Source organism: Pieris rapae, chromosome 8 (assembly GCF_905147795.1).
Source record: "Pieris rapae chromosome 8, ilPieRapa1.1, whole genome shotgun sequence".
NCBI lineage: Eukaryota > Metazoa > Arthropoda > Insecta > Lepidoptera > Pieridae > Pieris > Pieris rapae.
Window position 1 is genome coordinate 10367575 of NC_059516.1, and position 18858 is coordinate 10386432.

Genomic DNA, 18858 nt, shown 5'->3' on the forward strand with positions numbered 1-18858 from the left:
CAGGTTTCAAGAATGATGTGATGAATGTTTCAACCGTGGTTCAATCCTCAGGCAATTGAATTTTTTTACCAGGCAAGTAAGATTTTTCTCTATAATCTTTCTGCACCTTTATTATTATTACATGTCACGATTCGAAATGTAATGTTAGTCATTCCATACCCCATTTTTTCAAGAAGTCTTCGCTAAGGTCCTTCCGGGCTGGTATGGGTGGAGGTTGTTTCACACCCTTCATGCGCCATTCCATCAACTTATTGTGGTAGTCAGCTGAAAGCTGGTCTTCAGTGGCCACAGGTCTCAGCGCTGGAATAATGGTCGGAAATATAAATCCGATGTAAAATACGGGAAAGAAAGAAGAAATGAATAAAGAAGAAATGAATAACCTCGCATAACGTCAACTTTCCCTGGATGTCTGTCAGAGAATTCCCTACGAAGGCGTGACTGTAATGCGGCATAATCACGAGCGATTTCGTCCCTGACACCGCTTGCTTCGCAGCCGCTGCTCAAACCTTCTGTATCTGAAAGAAACAAGAAATACATACACTCATGAGATATTCTATTTCTGTGCTTTTCTCATAGACTACCACAAACAATAAACATAGAATAAAATGTCAAAGAGGTGATTGATATTTTCGATGTAACGATTGACAGTTAATGTCATATTTATAACAATACCTATATGTTTATATAACGCCATGTAGTCCAAATACCGAGAGGAAATAAAACAATGTATGAGCTTATTTACATTCGCCTTAGTAGTAGCTTTCGTAGTCGTAACTTTATTAACATTCTTTTGATTTTCAGGAGGAACAAAAAGCACCGGACAAATGCTAATTAGTTTTCTCTTTTCCCTGTTCTTGCTTTCACTCATTTACGCTTACGTACGTATTTCGTTATCCTAGCATATCCCACTTCCATTAGCAGCAGGTTCAGATATAATTTGTCTAATGGTGAAGGAATTTACGAATTCGTTCCAGTAGTTTTAGAGCTTATTTGTTGCATACAAAAATCTATCATTTTTGTTATAGTAGTATTTTTTGATTATGATTGACATGAAGATGGTTTTTTGGCCTTAGAATATACAATTATTGGGTTGGGCACACGTCAAGTGGTCTAAGATACGCTGGTATCGTCACAATACTAAGGTCCGTATTCTAACAGATATGTCTAGTCACAGATATGTCTTGTCTAATATGTCAAGTTTCAAATAGAATTATGGTTAAACAGACATACAAAATAAAATAAAAATTTGACCGCATCAACGGGTTAACTTTGCCGCTTGAGTCTTAAGCCCTGAAAAGTTGTGGTAATACTATAATGAGCATTTAACTATCGAACAAAAATTCTATAGAAATTTTCTTTTGGCATCCACTATATGTTTCAGATTAACCATAACGCAGAATTCACGGCAACAGCGTGCGCAATCCGCCAGATTTGGTCAGGTAGTTGTCGTCTGTCATGCCGTCAAAGCCAGTACAGCAGTTTCAGTGGTCTGAGTGGCATCGAAAGGTCCAACAGTATTGCGGCTTCTCCAGGAACCAGCCATGCGAGGGCCAGAACAATTTGCGTCTGTGAAACCTGTCCTTGTGCTCTCATTGATAATGTAGTCAGGTATGTTAAATTGTCGTGTTTCTGGCGTATATTTTTTTCTTATTAGTTCCAATTCTATAAATAATATAATATTTATTCTCGCAGCACCTGCCGCCCTGTAACTGATGCCTGTTATGGAATATTAGAACTTCTCTCCAACTACACTTGCAACATCATGCGAATAGTAAGACCTGATAGCTCATTAGTATCATTCTAATTTAAGGGAAGTAAATGTGTTTGATACACATTTTGGCTACAGTCTGGTCAATCATTTATTTATATTATATTTTTATTATATATTATTATATTAAATTTTCCTCAATAGGTCAAAATATTTTCTGGTAGCACATCTCAAAATAAGTAATTAATCGCTAGGGATATCTTACTGTATTTAATCCGAGAAAGGCAAAGCATTGTTAAGAATACCGTGGACTATAAAACGCCTCAATGCGTCGATCGAGTTCCTTATTAAAAATGATTTATCAATTATATCCAACCAACGCATCATTTCGTATTTTGCTCACTCAATACGTAGGGGCTAAGAGGACCTAGAGAAGGATCGTGATTGGCAACACCGAAAGCAAAAGATCGCGTAGATATTCGCCAATGAGATTGACTGATCAATTCAAACACTCGTCTACCACAAAACTGTACACACTGTAAAAGGATAGCAGAACCTTATCACCAGATTTTGCTATACGGCTGACCTAGAGACGTACATATGAGTTACTAGCCCAGAGAGAGAGACAATAGAGTCCACGCATAATAGTTGTAATGTAGAATTAATTTAATGTGATCTTACTTGGCCTCATTTCTGCTTACTTACATTAATACGTACGGTATTTCGTCGTATATAAAAAAAAAATTTTTCAGATAAGTGAATATACCCAATATTTTACAAGCGTAGCGGATTGTGGAGTCTCATGCCAAAGACAAGCACAGGTTTGATCATCATTAAGGCATCATTAATTTACTATATACGTATGTAGTTAGTAAGTAATTTCATCTTAGACAAGTTTAGTAGAAATAATTATATTTGTTTTTTGGGGAATTCTTGTATGCTAAAAATGGCTGGGCTGGCTAAACTACTTTTAATTACATCAATCTTCAATCTATTGTCCGTAAAAGAATATTGTTCCAGATCTGTATCTAATTTTATAATTACATTTCCAGTTGTCCGCATCGAGACAGTTAGATTCGTCACAAAATATAAATTTTGGGAATCAAGCAAGGGCAGAGAGAAAATCTATTGCAATGGTAAAGGGAATAAAGTCACTCATTCTTCGTAGAAAATCTACTTTAGGTAACCAAACTGAGGACCCAGAAAGAAGTGAAGACAATGAGCCAAGAACACGCAAACTAAGTATTGTATCTAAAAAAGACAGCGTGGAAGATACATCGTCATTGACAAATGGCTGTGCTAGATGCATCGAAAAAGGTTATACATGCATGAAAAACTGTCCACGAGCCAAAAGGAACACATGATTATATAATAAAAAATACATTTATAAACTTAATGAAATTTTATTGTAGAATATTGTTAGCACAGTATCAAATGTTTTATTAGAAGAAGAATTGTTGGCCTAGTGGTATCAGCATGTGACTTATTGAGATATCTTATGTGATCACAAAATATTGATCACTTACTTGCCTATAAGAAAAAACAAATTGTCACGATACAGATACAGAATATTTCTGTTTTGATCTGAGTTTCTGTGAATGAACTTTCAATGTACCCAAACCCAAAATTACGACTTTCTTCTTTCTTTCTTTTCATAACATCATTAAACACAATAAGATAGAAATATACGAGAAATGAATTTAGTTACGAAGAAGCATTTAAAATTATTTAGTTTTTATTATCATTTCTAATGCACGTTTTTTTTAAGAAAATTTAATCAGAGTTTTCTTATTATCTGTCAATCGCAAGATAGATGTGTCAAAAATTTTATAAATAAATTTCTGTTTCCCTTTTGATTCAAAATTTAATGTATAAAACGCTATTAAACAAAATATATACCAATTAATAATGGAAGTGGAAAGATGTCCGTCAGAAGGTAACTTTTAATTGAAAAAAAAAATCTTTTAACATTAGGTAAAAGTGTAATTTACATTTATCATTTAGGAACCGGAATATGCTTGTCAAGTTTTGGTTTATTCATAGTTGGACATTGGCCCGGCGATGGCGTTCAGCACTCTCTCGCTCCATCGCTTGTCACACTTTCTTGCTGTGTGCCCCGGCCAATGCCATTTTAGCTGGGTCTATTATTTCCGTGATAGGTCATGATTGGCACTTTATAGCAGTTTAGGTATCATAACAGAGCCCGTTACTTTTTCCTTCGTGGTGAACTCATTTGAGGCTTGAAAATGTGCTTCTGTGACCAACATGGACTCCAGGCTGTAATTTGTCTCTCTACCTCCTCTGTGTAATGGTTTTTAAATAATGTATTTTGGCCAAGGTCTGACTAGTCAACATACTCTATAGTTGACGACTATACTCTACGATATGTACTTGGTTATTCAGGGTTAATTTCCATTATTCTCATCATAGGTTAACATAAATAATTTACAAAAATATCTGTTTCGCACCACCGGATTATTAATATTACATTGAGTTGTTCTTTTTCAGAACTTTTAAGCCAATTGCGTAGCTTGGTGAAACCAATCCTATTTGTTGCCCTAGCAGCTGCTGCGTTGGTAAGTTTCATAAGAATTATAATTTAATTTAGGTATTGCAATCTAATCGACTACCTGCTTGAGTGTTTGCATAGTTTCAATAAACATAAAAAAAATTATGTTTATAATATGATGATTATTATGATTATTTGATTAAAACGTCTTTAGTCTTTTCTGTGTTGGCATCCATGCGTTGGGTTGTCTCTCTCCCTAAAATATAGCGAGGGGGCCGATTGCAACCATACATGATACTCGTGAACGGGTCCTACTTGTGGTGACTGGTCGTCGTGATATTTGTTATTTAGACTACGTATTTGCGTGTTGTTCCCACAAGAATGAAAGTGCGTGCTCATATTTCACCATGTCTCCTGCTGATAGAGGACAAATCTTTGTTTTTTAATTTCTTTTATTATTATATTACTTCAGATGTCTTGTTAAACATGGTGTAATGGGTGCAGCTCCTTACAAACGTTATGTAAAACAAAAACTTGGCGATTAATAAGAGTGGCGGGTAGCTTATTGCCAGTTCTTCTCTTCCGTTCTATGCCCTTGATTAGAGAACTGGCAGTAAATGTCAAATTAGAAGCATATGTCTATTTTTGACATTCATTGAACATTATGTTACCTATATGAATAAATGATTTTGAGTTTGAATTTTGAATTTAATTAAATGGCACTCGTGATTACGTGATTAATATAGATATATAATATAATTATATTCTAAGTATGTTTGATACATATACGTTTGTTTTAGTATGTACCACTGGGAGACCCACGGGACAGATGCTGTTCGTCGGAAACTGCAAAACAGCGGATCACGAACACTTCCATATGTCAACTATACTATTTATCGGTCAAGTATGTCTTTGAAAACATGGGCCAAACGAAAGTCAGATTAGCGTTTAGATTCTTTTAAATTTTCTTTGCAAAATTAAAACTAACCGAGTTATGATCGAGACACCTTCTCGAAAATCAGCCTGATCGGACTGGGCTGCTGAGTCCTCACTGACCTGGGTTTCACTCTACGTCAGTAGAGTATAACTTCCTAGCATAATAAGAGATTTTAAAAAGAAAATGCCAAAGAGCCGGAAGCTTTCTGTTTTCGTTATCCTCGTTTTTTTTAGATTTAGGCTTTTAGCTTATCTCAATACGATCATATTTTTCAGATTATATCAAAAGTTCATGGAGTTTCTCGAATTTGCAGTAACGATGCTCATAGACATTCTTTACGAACTTAAGTTAAAGGTACTTTATATTATTATCTTTATAGATTGAAATAGTTCTAGGTTATACGACTCTAAGTTTTTCTATAGATCATGATAATTATATAATATATATAATTATCATGTTTTCACACAAACAGTAGTGTTTGTACCGATTTATTTATTTTGCTGCAACAAAACAAAAATACGTCAAATGTTGTGCATAGGTAAGTTCTGAGACTCTGAAGTACTACAAATAAATCTTATCTCTATTATAAAAATACATATGGACCATAGATGTTTTTTATTAATTAGTATTCGCTATCGCGAGATCATCTAAGCGAATGAAACTCTAAGTTTTTCTATAGATCATGATAATTATATAATATATATAATTATCATGTTTTCACACAAACAGTAGTGTTTGTACCGATTTATTTATTTTGCTGCAACAAAACAAAAATACGTCAAATGTTGTGCATAGGTAAGTTCTGAGACTCTGAAGTACTACAAATAAATCTTATCTCTATTATAAAAATACATATGGACCATAGATGTTTTTTATTAATTAGTATTCGCTATCGCGAGATCATCTAAGCGAATGAAACCGCGGGGTATTAGTTATAATAATGCTAATCAACAAGATTGATAATTATTTAGTTATTAGATTGTTATGGCTTACTACTATCTTTTCTATTTTCAGTTCTATACTCTTCTTGGAAAACTGGACAGTAAAGACTTGTGCCGCTCCATCTGCTGCTATGATAGTGTAAGTAATACTGTCGTCATATAATTTTCCTGACGCTAAGAGTTGTCGTTATATGGAAGGTTACTGAAAGCCAGCTATTGACGGAAGGTGACTAGGACAGGCAGCGCTTGGAGATTCTCCTTTCGGAGGCCAAGACTCCTTTTGGGTAGTAGAGACAGCGGAGTGGAGTGTGACATTGTATGTGTAATGGAGCAAACCATTGGTGTGGAGTAATTTTATGGATATCAGTTTGACGATCCAGCAGGCATTGCTGTAATTTCGCATTTATGAGCAACATTTAATTTCGTTGCATTGGTCTCAAAATTCTGTTTTAAACTCTGTTTTTAGTCACACACAGAAGGTTATATATAGATATATTTAGGGATCATTTAGTATCTGAACTTAAAATATAGTGTCTAAATCGCAATCCGTTAAAGAGACGTCGTTTATTTAATGGATTTTACCTAAGGGATTAACTTTATATAAGGAACTAGTCCTTTAGGTAAAACTAGGAAAAATATTAAGTCTAGAGCAGAGTGTGATTCCCTTCTCTACGATTAGCGATGTCCAAAACGATCCCGAATTAAATGTTGTTTGTACCGCACGATCTCACGGCATCAACGGACGAGACTGATATCGAAATTACAGAGTACCGGCGCTTGTAGCTTCTAGCGTAGTTTTCTCGTTACCACTCTATATAGACGCCCTTATTTAACAGAATACACTGTTGTGCCTAATGTTATAGGACACAGAGGAGAAGGTGCCGAAAAAAGAATCAAGACATCGTACGTGCAACTGCATTCAATCAAGGTGCAGCAAACGAAAATCACGTCAAATTATCATTTAAATGTGTATTAATGTTGTGTTTGTTCTAAATTGTATATTTCATATGTGATTAGTAAAGAAGCGTACTTGAATTTAGTAGATAAAGATTGACTTGATTTACAATAAGTAAATGTTTAATAATTTAACGAAAATTGTCTGTTGCTTTTAAGTAAATAATATAGCTTCTAAAAATGTTATAAAATAATCGTTTAACATCAAAATCACTTTCCTGTTATTTTATTACTGTCAATTACAGGAACAAAATGTAATAAGATAGTGGTGTAAATAAATTGATTTTGATATTTATTTTATTTAATTGGTATATGGAAAATTAGAGATTAACCAATACTCTAAATACCTAAATCGATGATTTTAGAAATAGAAACCTAATCAGCCAGCACTAAAAGTTTACGAGTTTCACCAAGGAGGTTGCCTACATCTGTACAGCTGCTGTGAATAACAATTTTGTAAACTTTTCACGCATTGTTTAGTCTGTGGTGCACAAGCATGGTTTCTATCTAGTAAATCTTAAAGTATCTAAGTAATAGCTATGTAACATAATAAGACTAAATCATCTATTATGTTAAATCAATAGTTCCAAGAAGGTTTAATATATTTAACAGTTTTGTTAATATAAGTATTATTTTTTGTTTTAATATGTGCAAAACGCCTATATTACTATTAAGTGCATAAGGCAAACCCATGTCACGGTTTAAATTTACTTTAATATGGAAACATAAAGCAAAAGATGCAATGCGACTAGTCAAGATCTGTTTTGACTTTACGCGACAAAAGGTGATGATAATATGATGATAATAGGAACCACCGAATTACAATCAAGCGAAGTCGCGGGTACAAACCAGTATACCATAAAATGTTTAACGGCATTTTTATCGTAAACAAGTGGGCAATCATTTGATACAGAAATATCGAGTTATTTTCGTTCAACTATTTTCGCAATCCCGCTATGAGTTTGAAGAATTCGCTTTACATAATATCTGCGATCATTCTGGCGAGTAGTTCATTTGTTTTATTGTTAATTAGGCTGAAATGGCTGTATCAAGTCTGTTAAATTTTATTATTTTGATGTTATCTGCGGGAAATGACTATAAAAATAATAGATGATGATTTTTATTAAGAGTTGTTTTGACAAGATTAGATTTTGATAAAGTACGCAATTCGTGAAAATTGCATTTTCGTGTCGGAATTTATGAGAGAAAGAATGTTAAAAATAAAATTCACTAGGCCCCACACCAAAACTTCCTATATTAAAGATACTTGACGCAATAATTTCTACATTTACAATTTGTTTCTTAAAGAACTGTTGCATAGAAATACTTTCCGTTTCAGCATAGTACAGGTTGAGAATATGTTGTTTAATATATAATTTATCAATATCTTAATATATTATATCTCTGTCCTATCAGGGCTCTACTTACCCTTGTTCAAACTCAAACTCCTCAATTTAACAAAAACTCTTTTTTAAATTGACGACCTTTTTATCTCTTCATGTAATAATATTCACTCTTTAAATATATTTTAAAACACTACCCCTACTTATGCTACAAATCGGTCTACCACTAAATTAATTCATTGATTCAATAAATTCTAATTCTCTTTTGAGATTTGAGTCCAAGACAACGGCGTGATAAATTAGGCGTGAGTTGAAATTTGAGAGATTAAATCTAGGTAACACGCGCGGAAGTGGCCAAAGATGATGTGGATAAGGTAATAGAAGATGAGATAACACACAAACTTGGCAATGACCTGGTCCAGAGCATTGAAAGAAAGTTCCAGGTGGATTTAGAAAGGTTTGAATTTGGAATGTTAAAATATGTTAATTCGTCAATTATTAATATAGTCTATTAAACTCGTAGAATAAATTCAATCTATCTATTTAACATGTGAATTTATTGATATTATGGTAATATGCGAAACAGCAATTTTGCGAGAGATTGAGATTGAGTATATATATATATATTTATATCTATAGAGTGATATATTTATATCTATAAATAATTTCAGAGCTGTAGATATGGTGTTAATAAAAATAAGACTTCTGCTGCATAATGGCACACAGCACATACAAGAGAAGTTGCTCCAGCTTCAAAGCGTGATGGATATGATCAGAAGTCATGGAGATGAGGAGGTATGGTAAATATGCCAAAAATCACTATTGCATTAAAAAGTTATGCATTTTAGACAGATCTAATCTATTCAGACTTCAAGAAAAGAGCGTAACAATTCTTAAAAGGCCGACAACGCACTCGCGAGCCCTCTGGTATTGAGAGTGTCCATGGGAGGTATCACTTAACATCAGGTGAGCCTCCTGCCCTTGTTTGCGCCCTGTTCATGCAGGTTCAATGTATATTTTTTTATATTTTGGGCACATTAATTTGATTTCTGTATCAGCGATACTTCAAATTTCACTTACATAAGACATATACTTTTCCTAATTGAAGACTTGGAAAAAAATCTAATAATTTACTGTTATTTTTAATTTGCTATATTTTGTAGATTATTATTTACAATTAAACATTAATTTGATTAGAAATAGTCAATATATACCTTTTTCATCATTTGATATTATTTATTCAAAGTACAACAAAAACTTTTTGGTTACAATATTTTTTTGTTCTGCATAGGTGGAAAAATGCCTGGTTGATAAACAAAACGACACATCCGCCTTAGCCGAGAAAGCTCTTCATCAGATGGTAATTTGTGGCTATGCCTTGATCGGTCAGGATCCTTCTAAGGCGATCAGAACTGTTACCAATCTGAAGAGTATGATCAGAGATGGAATTAAGCCGGTAATTTTGAGTATTTAAAAATTAATCTAAATCGTTTGAAACTCTTATTTGTGTATGTAGAAATCATAAAGAAAAATACTGTTATATGTCAAAAGGCATGGCAAAAAGACTGGCTGCCCACAACATCCTAGTGCACTTAAATAAAGCTTTATTTTCTTTTCTTCATTTGAATGCATTTTTTAACCGATTCCATGGTCCATTAGTCTCAGAATATATTCGACATAGGCGAAGGAATATTTTATGTTAATCAAACTAGCACAGAAGGATATTTTGTCTAATTATTTCAAAACCTGATTAATATTGATACTTAAATATTATAATTAAGGCAATATCGATCCTTAAGCCAATGCAGCCAATATATATTATTTATTATAAGCGTGGCGATTTACTAAATCGTCGGAGTTACGCCCCTAGCCAGACATAGGCACTCTCTTTAACTGTTACATTGCAGTCGTTCATAACAATTGTCATTTGATTATTTGGTTTATTGTCTATTGGTCAACGCGAGTGGTTAACATGGAGTAAAACTAAAATCCTCTGTTATTTAAATCACCCCAATGACCGTACAATAAATCTAAAAAAATTAAAATTCTCAACAAATGTTACGTGTCTTTTGACGTGTTATTTAGTGTTCTTAATTTTTTTCAGATAAATGAACAAAAGAGTGAGATTTACGATTTGTTGAGAGCGTGTGGACACGATCACGACTCTCTGAAGAAGGTTATTAAATGCGTCATATCCAAGGTAAGGGTTTTAATTCGGTCAATGCTAGCAGATGTCTGGCTTAAGTCTTTAATACAAATAATGACTGACCGATCGTTTAAATGACGCTGTGAATCGATTAGTAATTCCCAAAAGAAAATTGTCACAGTAGACCTATAAAATAATGACAATAGTTGTTAAATTATTATCAAAAATTTAATTAAATCGAATAATTTTGGTTTTAAAATAAACTCGTGCGAAACATGTTACAACTTTCAATGACTCATTTCCGTCAACGCCGAGCTGAAAAATTGTGCCCACCTTTCATCGTGGTTTCAATTAAAGAAATAATTATATTTCGAATCAAACTGGACGTTATAAATTATTATTATCACCCACGACTTCCTATATGACAAATCAGATCATTCATAGAATTAGGTTGACAATTATTTTTTTCTAAATTTAATTTCATTTTCTGTATATATTATCTAGATATCGACTGTAGCCATCTGCCGGGTTGATTTGTGAATCTAAACCACCTAGGGCACCCAAGCGCATATGTGACATACACACGTACAGTAAAATTATATATACAAAGAGTTATTGCAACAATAAAAGTCTTCTAAAGAAAAACACTTTTTTAACGGATTGAAGTTATGTATTTAAACTTATAATTTATTTTTCATCACTTTTCTAAAGTTATGGGCAGATTTACATTTACTACCAATTCTCAAATTAGTCCTGAATGAATCCTGAGATCGGATGAGAAAATCTGGAAATAAACTTTCGGTCATATATCATTAAAATTAATTTTGATATCTTCAAAAGGCGTTTTCTCATTGTTTTAGTCACCCCTCATGAAGTCAACCATGATGGAGATATCCGGGAAACTCATTGATGGTGTGGTGGATTTGACTAAACAAATGGCGCATGGCGCGATGCATGAAGCTTGCCTCATAGAAGTCATAAAATCTATTGAAGATGAAGCATTTGATGTGATTGAAAGTGTTAAGAAATGCGCTTTTAAAAATATAAGCTTTATTGAATTAGATAATTTTATCGCAGAAAACAACGCCACTGTATTGGATATTGAAAATAGAAAGGGCAATACAAGCGAAGTGGAAAGCTTATTGAGGAGAGTGTTAGAGAAAGATAATGCCAATAATATCGACACACTCAAAGTAAAACTCAAAGAACTGCACAATGATATAGGTGGTATCAATAATTTTGTGTTTGATGATAATAAAAAAGAATAATTTGAATTAGAAATCCAATTAGACGTTTTATTTATACCTAGGTAACACTGAAAATGTTTAGAAAATGAAAAACGGTTGAATGTTGATTGATTTTCGAAGTAATCTCAGTTCCTCTCTATTTATCGTAGAATTCGATGGAACAGTGGCCCGACATTCTTACTTAGGCATTTTATGGCATTTTCGTGCGCTTTTACCGCATCTTCAGGGCTCGTAATGCGAATACCTCGAATTTTATATTTAGTTCTTAGGAATAAATGAAAATCGCAGGGTGCCAGATAGTTCTGTATGGCGGGTGTCTGGCAGTTAAATATTCAACAGTCTGTTTTGCGGAGTGCCCTGAAGCATTGTCGTGGTGAAGGAGGATGCTGCTGCGAGGGTGCTGCTGTCGATTATTTTCCAAGACAACAGGCAAACAGTGATTGACATACCAGTCCGCAGTAACTGTCCTTCCATCGTCTAGCACAACAGTGGCGAAATGACCTTTTATTAGCAATGTTTCTAACTGGCTAAACATTTTCTGTGTTACCCACATATTAAACAGAAGTTTTCTTTTCGTAACAGCGATATTTTAAATATTACGCCTAACCGCTTGTTTGGTTAATTAAGATTTTTTAAATATGACTATATTTTTAGACTTATAGGTTCTACATAAATCATAGATACAAGCAGATATATAATTTACCCAGCCATTTCTAGTCGTTGGCTGTATGGCTATATGCTGGAGATATCATCATTGTTAAGAAAATAGTAAACAATTGGAAGTGGTTAGTACTCTACGCCGGTCATCACCTGGTTGTTAGCTATATTTACATAAAAGAGGTTATTATGTAACCAACAGTTCTCTACGGTCAGCAAAATCAACTATTTTATTATAAGTTTTTTAGCTCCTTTCGTGTTGTACAGACAGTGCAACAGTGCATAAAACTGTCTTCGATACCGATAAAAAACTCTAAACTGAACCTCTAAACACTAATGAAAACAGTGTTTATTGAAAGAATAACTTGTCTTGATTAAAAATTTGTTTCAATTAGCTATATTTTCGCCATATAACAATTGTTACACCAATTACATTTTTAATTCCATCCATTTAAAAATAATAATTTAAATATATATGTTAATTTAATAAATCCGCGATGTGCGATGACTATGTACTATCAGCAAAGCACACTATTTGTTCTATTCGTGTGTTTTGCTGATGGTACATAGTTATCGTTAAATTTTTCACTCCGCTACCTCGTAAACTTCGGTGGATCGCAGTTGGTTTAGTTACTTTGCGTAAATTGCTTCCTCTCATGTTTTTTTACATAGCGTAAACAGTGAGAATACTATCTTTTTGTAAACACACACATTCTAAATATATCATATTATGAATACAATTTAATAATATAGGAATGTTCGAAACGTATTCTTAAAAAATGTTGGCGCAAAAAATTAAATGGAACTATTTAATGAATATAACAACGTATTGACTGAATGTATTTATTTAAAACAAAATATTTTTTATATTCATATCGTCAGTAAGATGTTGTTAGGTAGCTAAAACTTAAGACAAAAGGTCCCTCAAATTAATTAACCGACTTGGTTACATGAATTAACTTTTAACGAAATAAGTACGGAATTCGAACACTAGGGATTTTTTCCAAGTTATGGTTTTGATGGCTACGTAGTAAATTTGTCGACTTTGATTAATAAATTTGGTCCCTTGAATACAATACATTTTAGAAAAATCCACGAAATATGTATTAAGTCTTTCATCACCACACCCTTTGTACCTGCCTACATTATGCCGTGGTCCAAAGAAAATATAAGTTTTTTTAATATTTAGCACATATAAGAAAACAATAGGAAATATAATCGATTATAATCACAATTATAAGACTCTCCATGTCATCCGTCGTCCATTACGCGTTGGCTTCGTGCCAATGGACAAAAACGCGTAACTACGTAACCTATAGGTCAACGACCTCTCATTTTTGCCGTTTATATTAAAATTAGTATATTACAGCATGAGCTTAGTGGGTATAACAGTCCTGTGGTCATGCATTTGAACCCTAGTTAAAGGGATTTAAAATTACTGTAACGGTAAGGGGAAACTTGAGGCTACTGGCGTGTCTAACAGTCAAAACAGGTACTACGAATGCTGATAACACATACACACATATATCACTGAATTTTGTACAGTATAGTCAGCCCATGCTACGAATATGCGATATTATATTGTATAGTATTGCATTGTATTGTCCCTTTATGTACTTTTCTATAGTAAAACGAATTGTTTTTATTTATTTAAAAAAGGTCACAAGCTATCTTTTCTCAACATGACAATTATGGTATTTAAACAAATGTTAAATGTCAAAAAAATTAATAATAAAAATACATTTTTTATAATTAATAATAAATAAATAAATAATTAAAACAAATTAAAAAAGCAGCTCTGGGGCCACCGGAACTAATTACCAGGCGCCAACTTACATCTTTAATTAGCGCCTGTTCACCTTTACCCCTTTGCAGCAAAAAAAACTGTTAAACAGTGAATTATGTATCAGTAATTTTATTGTTCTCTATAATCGTAAATCCTATGTCGCTGTAATTCGTCAAGATAAGTTAGAATTCCCCGAAATTATTATTTTTAAACTAGTCGTCTTATTACATTCATCGACCCGTTACAATTATAAGGAAGTACTTGCCAACAATGTATTGTAATTGTACGATACATAAAACCGGATAAAATATACGTGATTTAAGTCAAAATATTCCTAGCTGTAACGTGCCCCGCCACGTGCTAACAATTCACTATACATTGTATTTCGTAAGTGATTTCATCGTGAACGCCATTACTCGCCTACAAAGCTTCAAAATTGGGAGATTAGGTGAATGGGAATATAACTGGGTTTGGGTAGAATTAAAATAAAATACGTCGTTACTCGAAATAGTTCTAATCGAAATACAAAGCAATATCGGACAAAAGAGTATTATTTTGTTGGATTATTATAACATAAATTCGTCCTTCAAGAAAAGAGCGTACAAATTCTTAAAAGGCCGGCAACGCACTCGCTAGCCCTCTAGTATCAAGAGTGTCACAATAAGGTTAGGCTTTTGTGTCTGACACACGCCGGTTCACAATGTTTCCTTCACCGTTCGACCGAATGTTGAATGGGCACATAGATCGGAAATCCATTGGTGCACAGCCGGGGATTGAAACTACGATCTCAGGAATGGGAATCGCACGCTGAGGCAAGTAGGCCAACACTGCTGTTATGAGCAAACTTAATTGTGTACAAAGAAAATAAATCCGATCGTCACCCACAATCTCAGGGTTACCAAGAGTTCGACGCTAGGCCCTTCCCGACATAATAATAATATGTGGATTATATTCTTAGTTCAATCTATTTTGTTACGAAAGTTTTTGATCATTAAAAGCAGTAGACTGATGAAATGATGCAAACCGTATGCTAATGAAGCTGCCAAGATCAATTGGTTGCTGATCTAATTTTACACATTTTTGTTTTTCTGTTTTATAATACTACAAACTGTAATTTTTTTTTATCTTACACACAGTTTAAATACTCTTTAATGTATAATACTCTACGGTTTCGATATTTGTAAATATGTGAGAAAAATGTATACTAACAATACAATAATACATACCTGTATAGTAGTTTTATTCTGGGAGTATATTGTCTTCACATATAATTATTTAACAAATTTATACAAATATTGTAAATTCTATTTAAAAATAAGTATAGTTTCTTGCCCATTCTTCTCCACACGAAACTACCTTTTGGAAGGGGCAACTAGAATCATCTTTATTTTTTAGTTAAAGTTCAAAAGTGTTATTTTATGTGGTCTAATTGGAATAAATTATTTTACCCAGAACCACAGCGCATGTTTACTGCTGTCCACGACTTTTTGGTCTCATTTAGTTAGGGATTGAATTGGTCAATTGGGAAGATCACAAAACGTTTAGTCTAAAAGTACTAAACTGTTGCACAAGGTGCGCCAAATGAAAATAAGGAAGACGACTTAGAAGGCAGACAAAGCAAATGAAAGAGCAGGTGTTACATGGCAGAGGTGGCATATTGCAAACAGAAATGGCGGGATTAGGAGGAAGTCTTTGCCAAAAAAATGTCACATAGATACCTAAAAGATTGAAATAAAAACGTGTTTAAATGTTAAAGTACCTGGTAACTAAGGCTCAATTATTAAATTTAGTTTAGTCTTAACTTAAACTAAGTCATTTACAATTCTATAACTAACCCTTACAGATCTAGAATAAATATTTAACATAGATATATTCAGGAAGTAATCTGAAAGCAAGATTCATACAGCTTTCTGACGTAAATAAATTATAGAAATGTTGTAAACGTCTTTTTGGTAGTAGTGATTGTAAATGAGAGGGGAGCGCGAAGTCCAGGAAATTTATCGTTATGTAAATATTAGAGGAGCAGTATATTTGTGTTATCATTTCCGAGATTTAACGACAGACCAGTTAAAACTGGAAACGTAAACTCTATTGGGTAAATATTATTTAATATGAAAATTTTGACTACTTTGTCCTTGTATCAATCAAGAAAAGTTTACTTTGTTATTAAAGAGTGTATCTTCTTCTCCGTCTACGTAGGTTTGTCTTTCTGATGGTAAATGAAGTTTTGAAAATATGCTATAGTTTAAACATAATTTTTTTTTTGTTTTAATTAAACGATATCCAAACGATATTTATTTACTAAATATATGAAAATCAAATTCAATGTTCTTATACAATATATTGTAAAAACTACAAGTAGAATAAGTTTTGACTTTCTTGCCCATTCTTCTGCATAATATGAAACTTTAAGAGGAAAGGGCAACTATAGTAATTTTTAGTTTTTTCTTTGACATTCAAAATAACTTTTTAATAGGCCTAATTGGAATAAATTATTTGACTTTTGACTTTGAATCTGAGGCCTATGTGACGTCTTTTTATTCGGAAAGCCGAAGATAAAAAGTTAAGTCTGTTCAAAATACATATTAGCAAACGATATTGAAACGTGTTGGAGTTCGTTAGAACTGAACTAAAATTGAAATTTCCTAATAACATTTAATCGTTTAGTTCTTTGCGGTTTTAAATAGCTGAATGTTTGTTTATGAGATATTTTGGTAACGTTAGTCAGGCGGCTTAAGTGGGCTTTAGTAGTCAAATCGATTTCCAATGTTCGTCATGAGAAGCCTTGGCATCAATAATCAAATATATTTAGTTTATTATTTTGTAATTGTAGCAAATAGTAACATTGTAAATATAATTGTTAAGTATTCGAAACAGTTTCAAGGTTATGTTTCTACATTTTCGCAATTTGGCATGGATTCGTTAAAAATTTATTGATAAGAAATCATTTAAGGAAATACTGGATTCTACTTGAAATTGGCATAACTATAGATTTATTAGCCACTTGGCGTCTTACTACAATTTACTAAACCTGCTAAGTAATCATAATATTGTACAAAAACAAAATTAATGTTTTATGATATAAATAATATAAATTAATGGTATGTGGCAGTGTTGCCATATCCTACAAAATTTTCCCTTATACCAACTACAAATACCTACTCCTTAAAATCGACTAAAGTTCTTGCTGCACATTCGATTTGAGAGGTAATTTCAGATATGAATCAAATGTTCATTCAAGTAGTATAAAAATATAGTATAAAATTTCGATCTTTGATATTTCAATTGGGTTCTAGGCTTTATATAAATTGTATAGGATTGCTTGAAAAAAATCTCTCTAAATAAATAAGTCTCATAAAAACCCACTAGTACAAATTGATTTTTTTTTATAAAGCAAACGGGCAGGAGGCTCACCTGATATTAAGTGACCATGGACACTCTCAATGCTAGAGGGCTCGCGAGTGCGTTGCCGGCCTTTTAAGAATTGGTACGCTATTTTATTGAAGGATCCTAAGTCGATTTGTTTGGAAATACTTTAGTGGGCAGTTGGTTCTACAAAGTGGTGGTGCGCGGCAAAAACTGCCTTAAAAAAACGCTCAGTTGTGGAACGGCGGACGTCGAGGTGAAACGGGTGGAATTTCGTATATTGCCTCGACGTCCGATGATGAAACTTAGCAGCAGGTATTAATCCGAACAACTCCTCTGAACACTCTCCTGATTCCCCCTCAGATGAAAACGCCGAAGTTGGCCTCACTGATATGCGGCCTAATAGACATGGTTTGGTGTACATTCCGAGAGCTAAATTAAAAAGATTTAACTTCACCTACCTGGGTCAGTGAAGAATGCAGAGTGTCTGCTAGGACTTGAAGGTACTGAGGCGGACGCTGCGTGTGTGAGGAAGGCCCTTTTGACACGACTCCATTTTGAGTCTCTTGGGCGTGGCGGAGGCCTAGCACCAAGCTCTAGTGACCGCTGCTTGCGAAGCGCCGGCTGGGGTCCTTCTGACTCTATAAGTATACAAGTTTATATTTTAAAATTATGTATTAAATACACTTTTTTCTATAAAATCTGCGTTTGACTTTACGCTTTAATATTTATTTATATTTTTTAAGATCATGTATGTCAAAAAGTTTGTCATTTCATATAATTTTCTTGTAATACGATTATTCACATTTTCTATTTAATGGTCAAAACACTAAGGTAGTGGTAATAATCGTAACATACCAAGTTCTTCTGACGATGGAATCGTGAGAGTCAAGGCGGGTGGTGCATCGCTATCTCCGCCATCGCTGAAGGATCTTCGTCTTCCAGGAACTAGATCTGGTGACTTAGGGGGACGCTTTTTCTTCACAGACTCCCTGTGTGTCTGAATGATATTCCGCATTTTACCCCATCGGCTTTTATGAAGCTTGTTAGGAGATGGGGAAGTTGAACTATCATCCTAAAAGACATGGAAAATTATATTTATAGATAGAGACAAATACAGTCTGTGATTTGTACGATAGAACAACTATTGAATCTGATTCCTGTCAATGCCTATTTCTAACTTCAAAAAGAAGAAAAGAAGTATTCCATTTATAGTTGAGTTTCTTTGGGAGCTGAGGAATGTCTTAAGATGTCAGAGACACGG

At 33.5% G+C, this 18858-nt stretch overlaps 3 protein-coding genes across 4 annotated transcripts in view; 2 read left to right on the top strand and 1 right to left on the bottom strand.

The window, feature by feature from the left end:
- LOC110992063 overlaps positions 1-18858 on the bottom strand; it is a 29396-nt gene that overhangs the window by 6367 nt on the left and 4171 nt on the right. For both annotated transcript variants that reach the window (XM_022257729.2, XM_045629240.1), the window contains exons 4-7: positions 18453-18669; positions 18056-18235; positions 381-515; positions 160-300 (exon numbers count right to left, since the gene is read on the bottom strand). In XM_022257729.2, the coding sequence (XP_022113421.2) occupies positions 160-300; positions 381-515; positions 18056-18235; positions 18453-18669 (673 nt within the window). The remainder of the gene's footprint in view (positions 1-159; positions 301-380; positions 516-18055; positions 18236-18452; positions 18670-18858) is intronic.
- LOC110992064 lies at positions 3527-7138 on the top strand. The gene is made up of 6 exons (XM_022257730.2): positions 3527-3644; positions 4217-4284; positions 5018-5121; positions 5430-5508; positions 6169-6234; positions 6959-7138. Exons 1-6 carry the CDS (start codon positions 3617-3619, stop codon positions 7058-7060), a joined length of 447 nt encoding a protein of 148 aa, XP_022113422.2. The 5' UTR covers positions 3527-3616; the 3' UTR covers positions 7061-7138.
- On the top strand, positions 7932-11818 carry LOC123689400. The gene is made up of 6 exons (XM_045629241.1): positions 7932-8050; positions 8728-8849; positions 9064-9187; positions 9684-9848; positions 10497-10592; positions 11399-11818. Exons 1-6 carry the CDS (start codon positions 8006-8008, stop codon positions 11804-11806), a joined length of 960 nt encoding a protein of 319 aa, XP_045485197.1. The 5' UTR covers positions 7932-8005; the 3' UTR covers positions 11807-11818.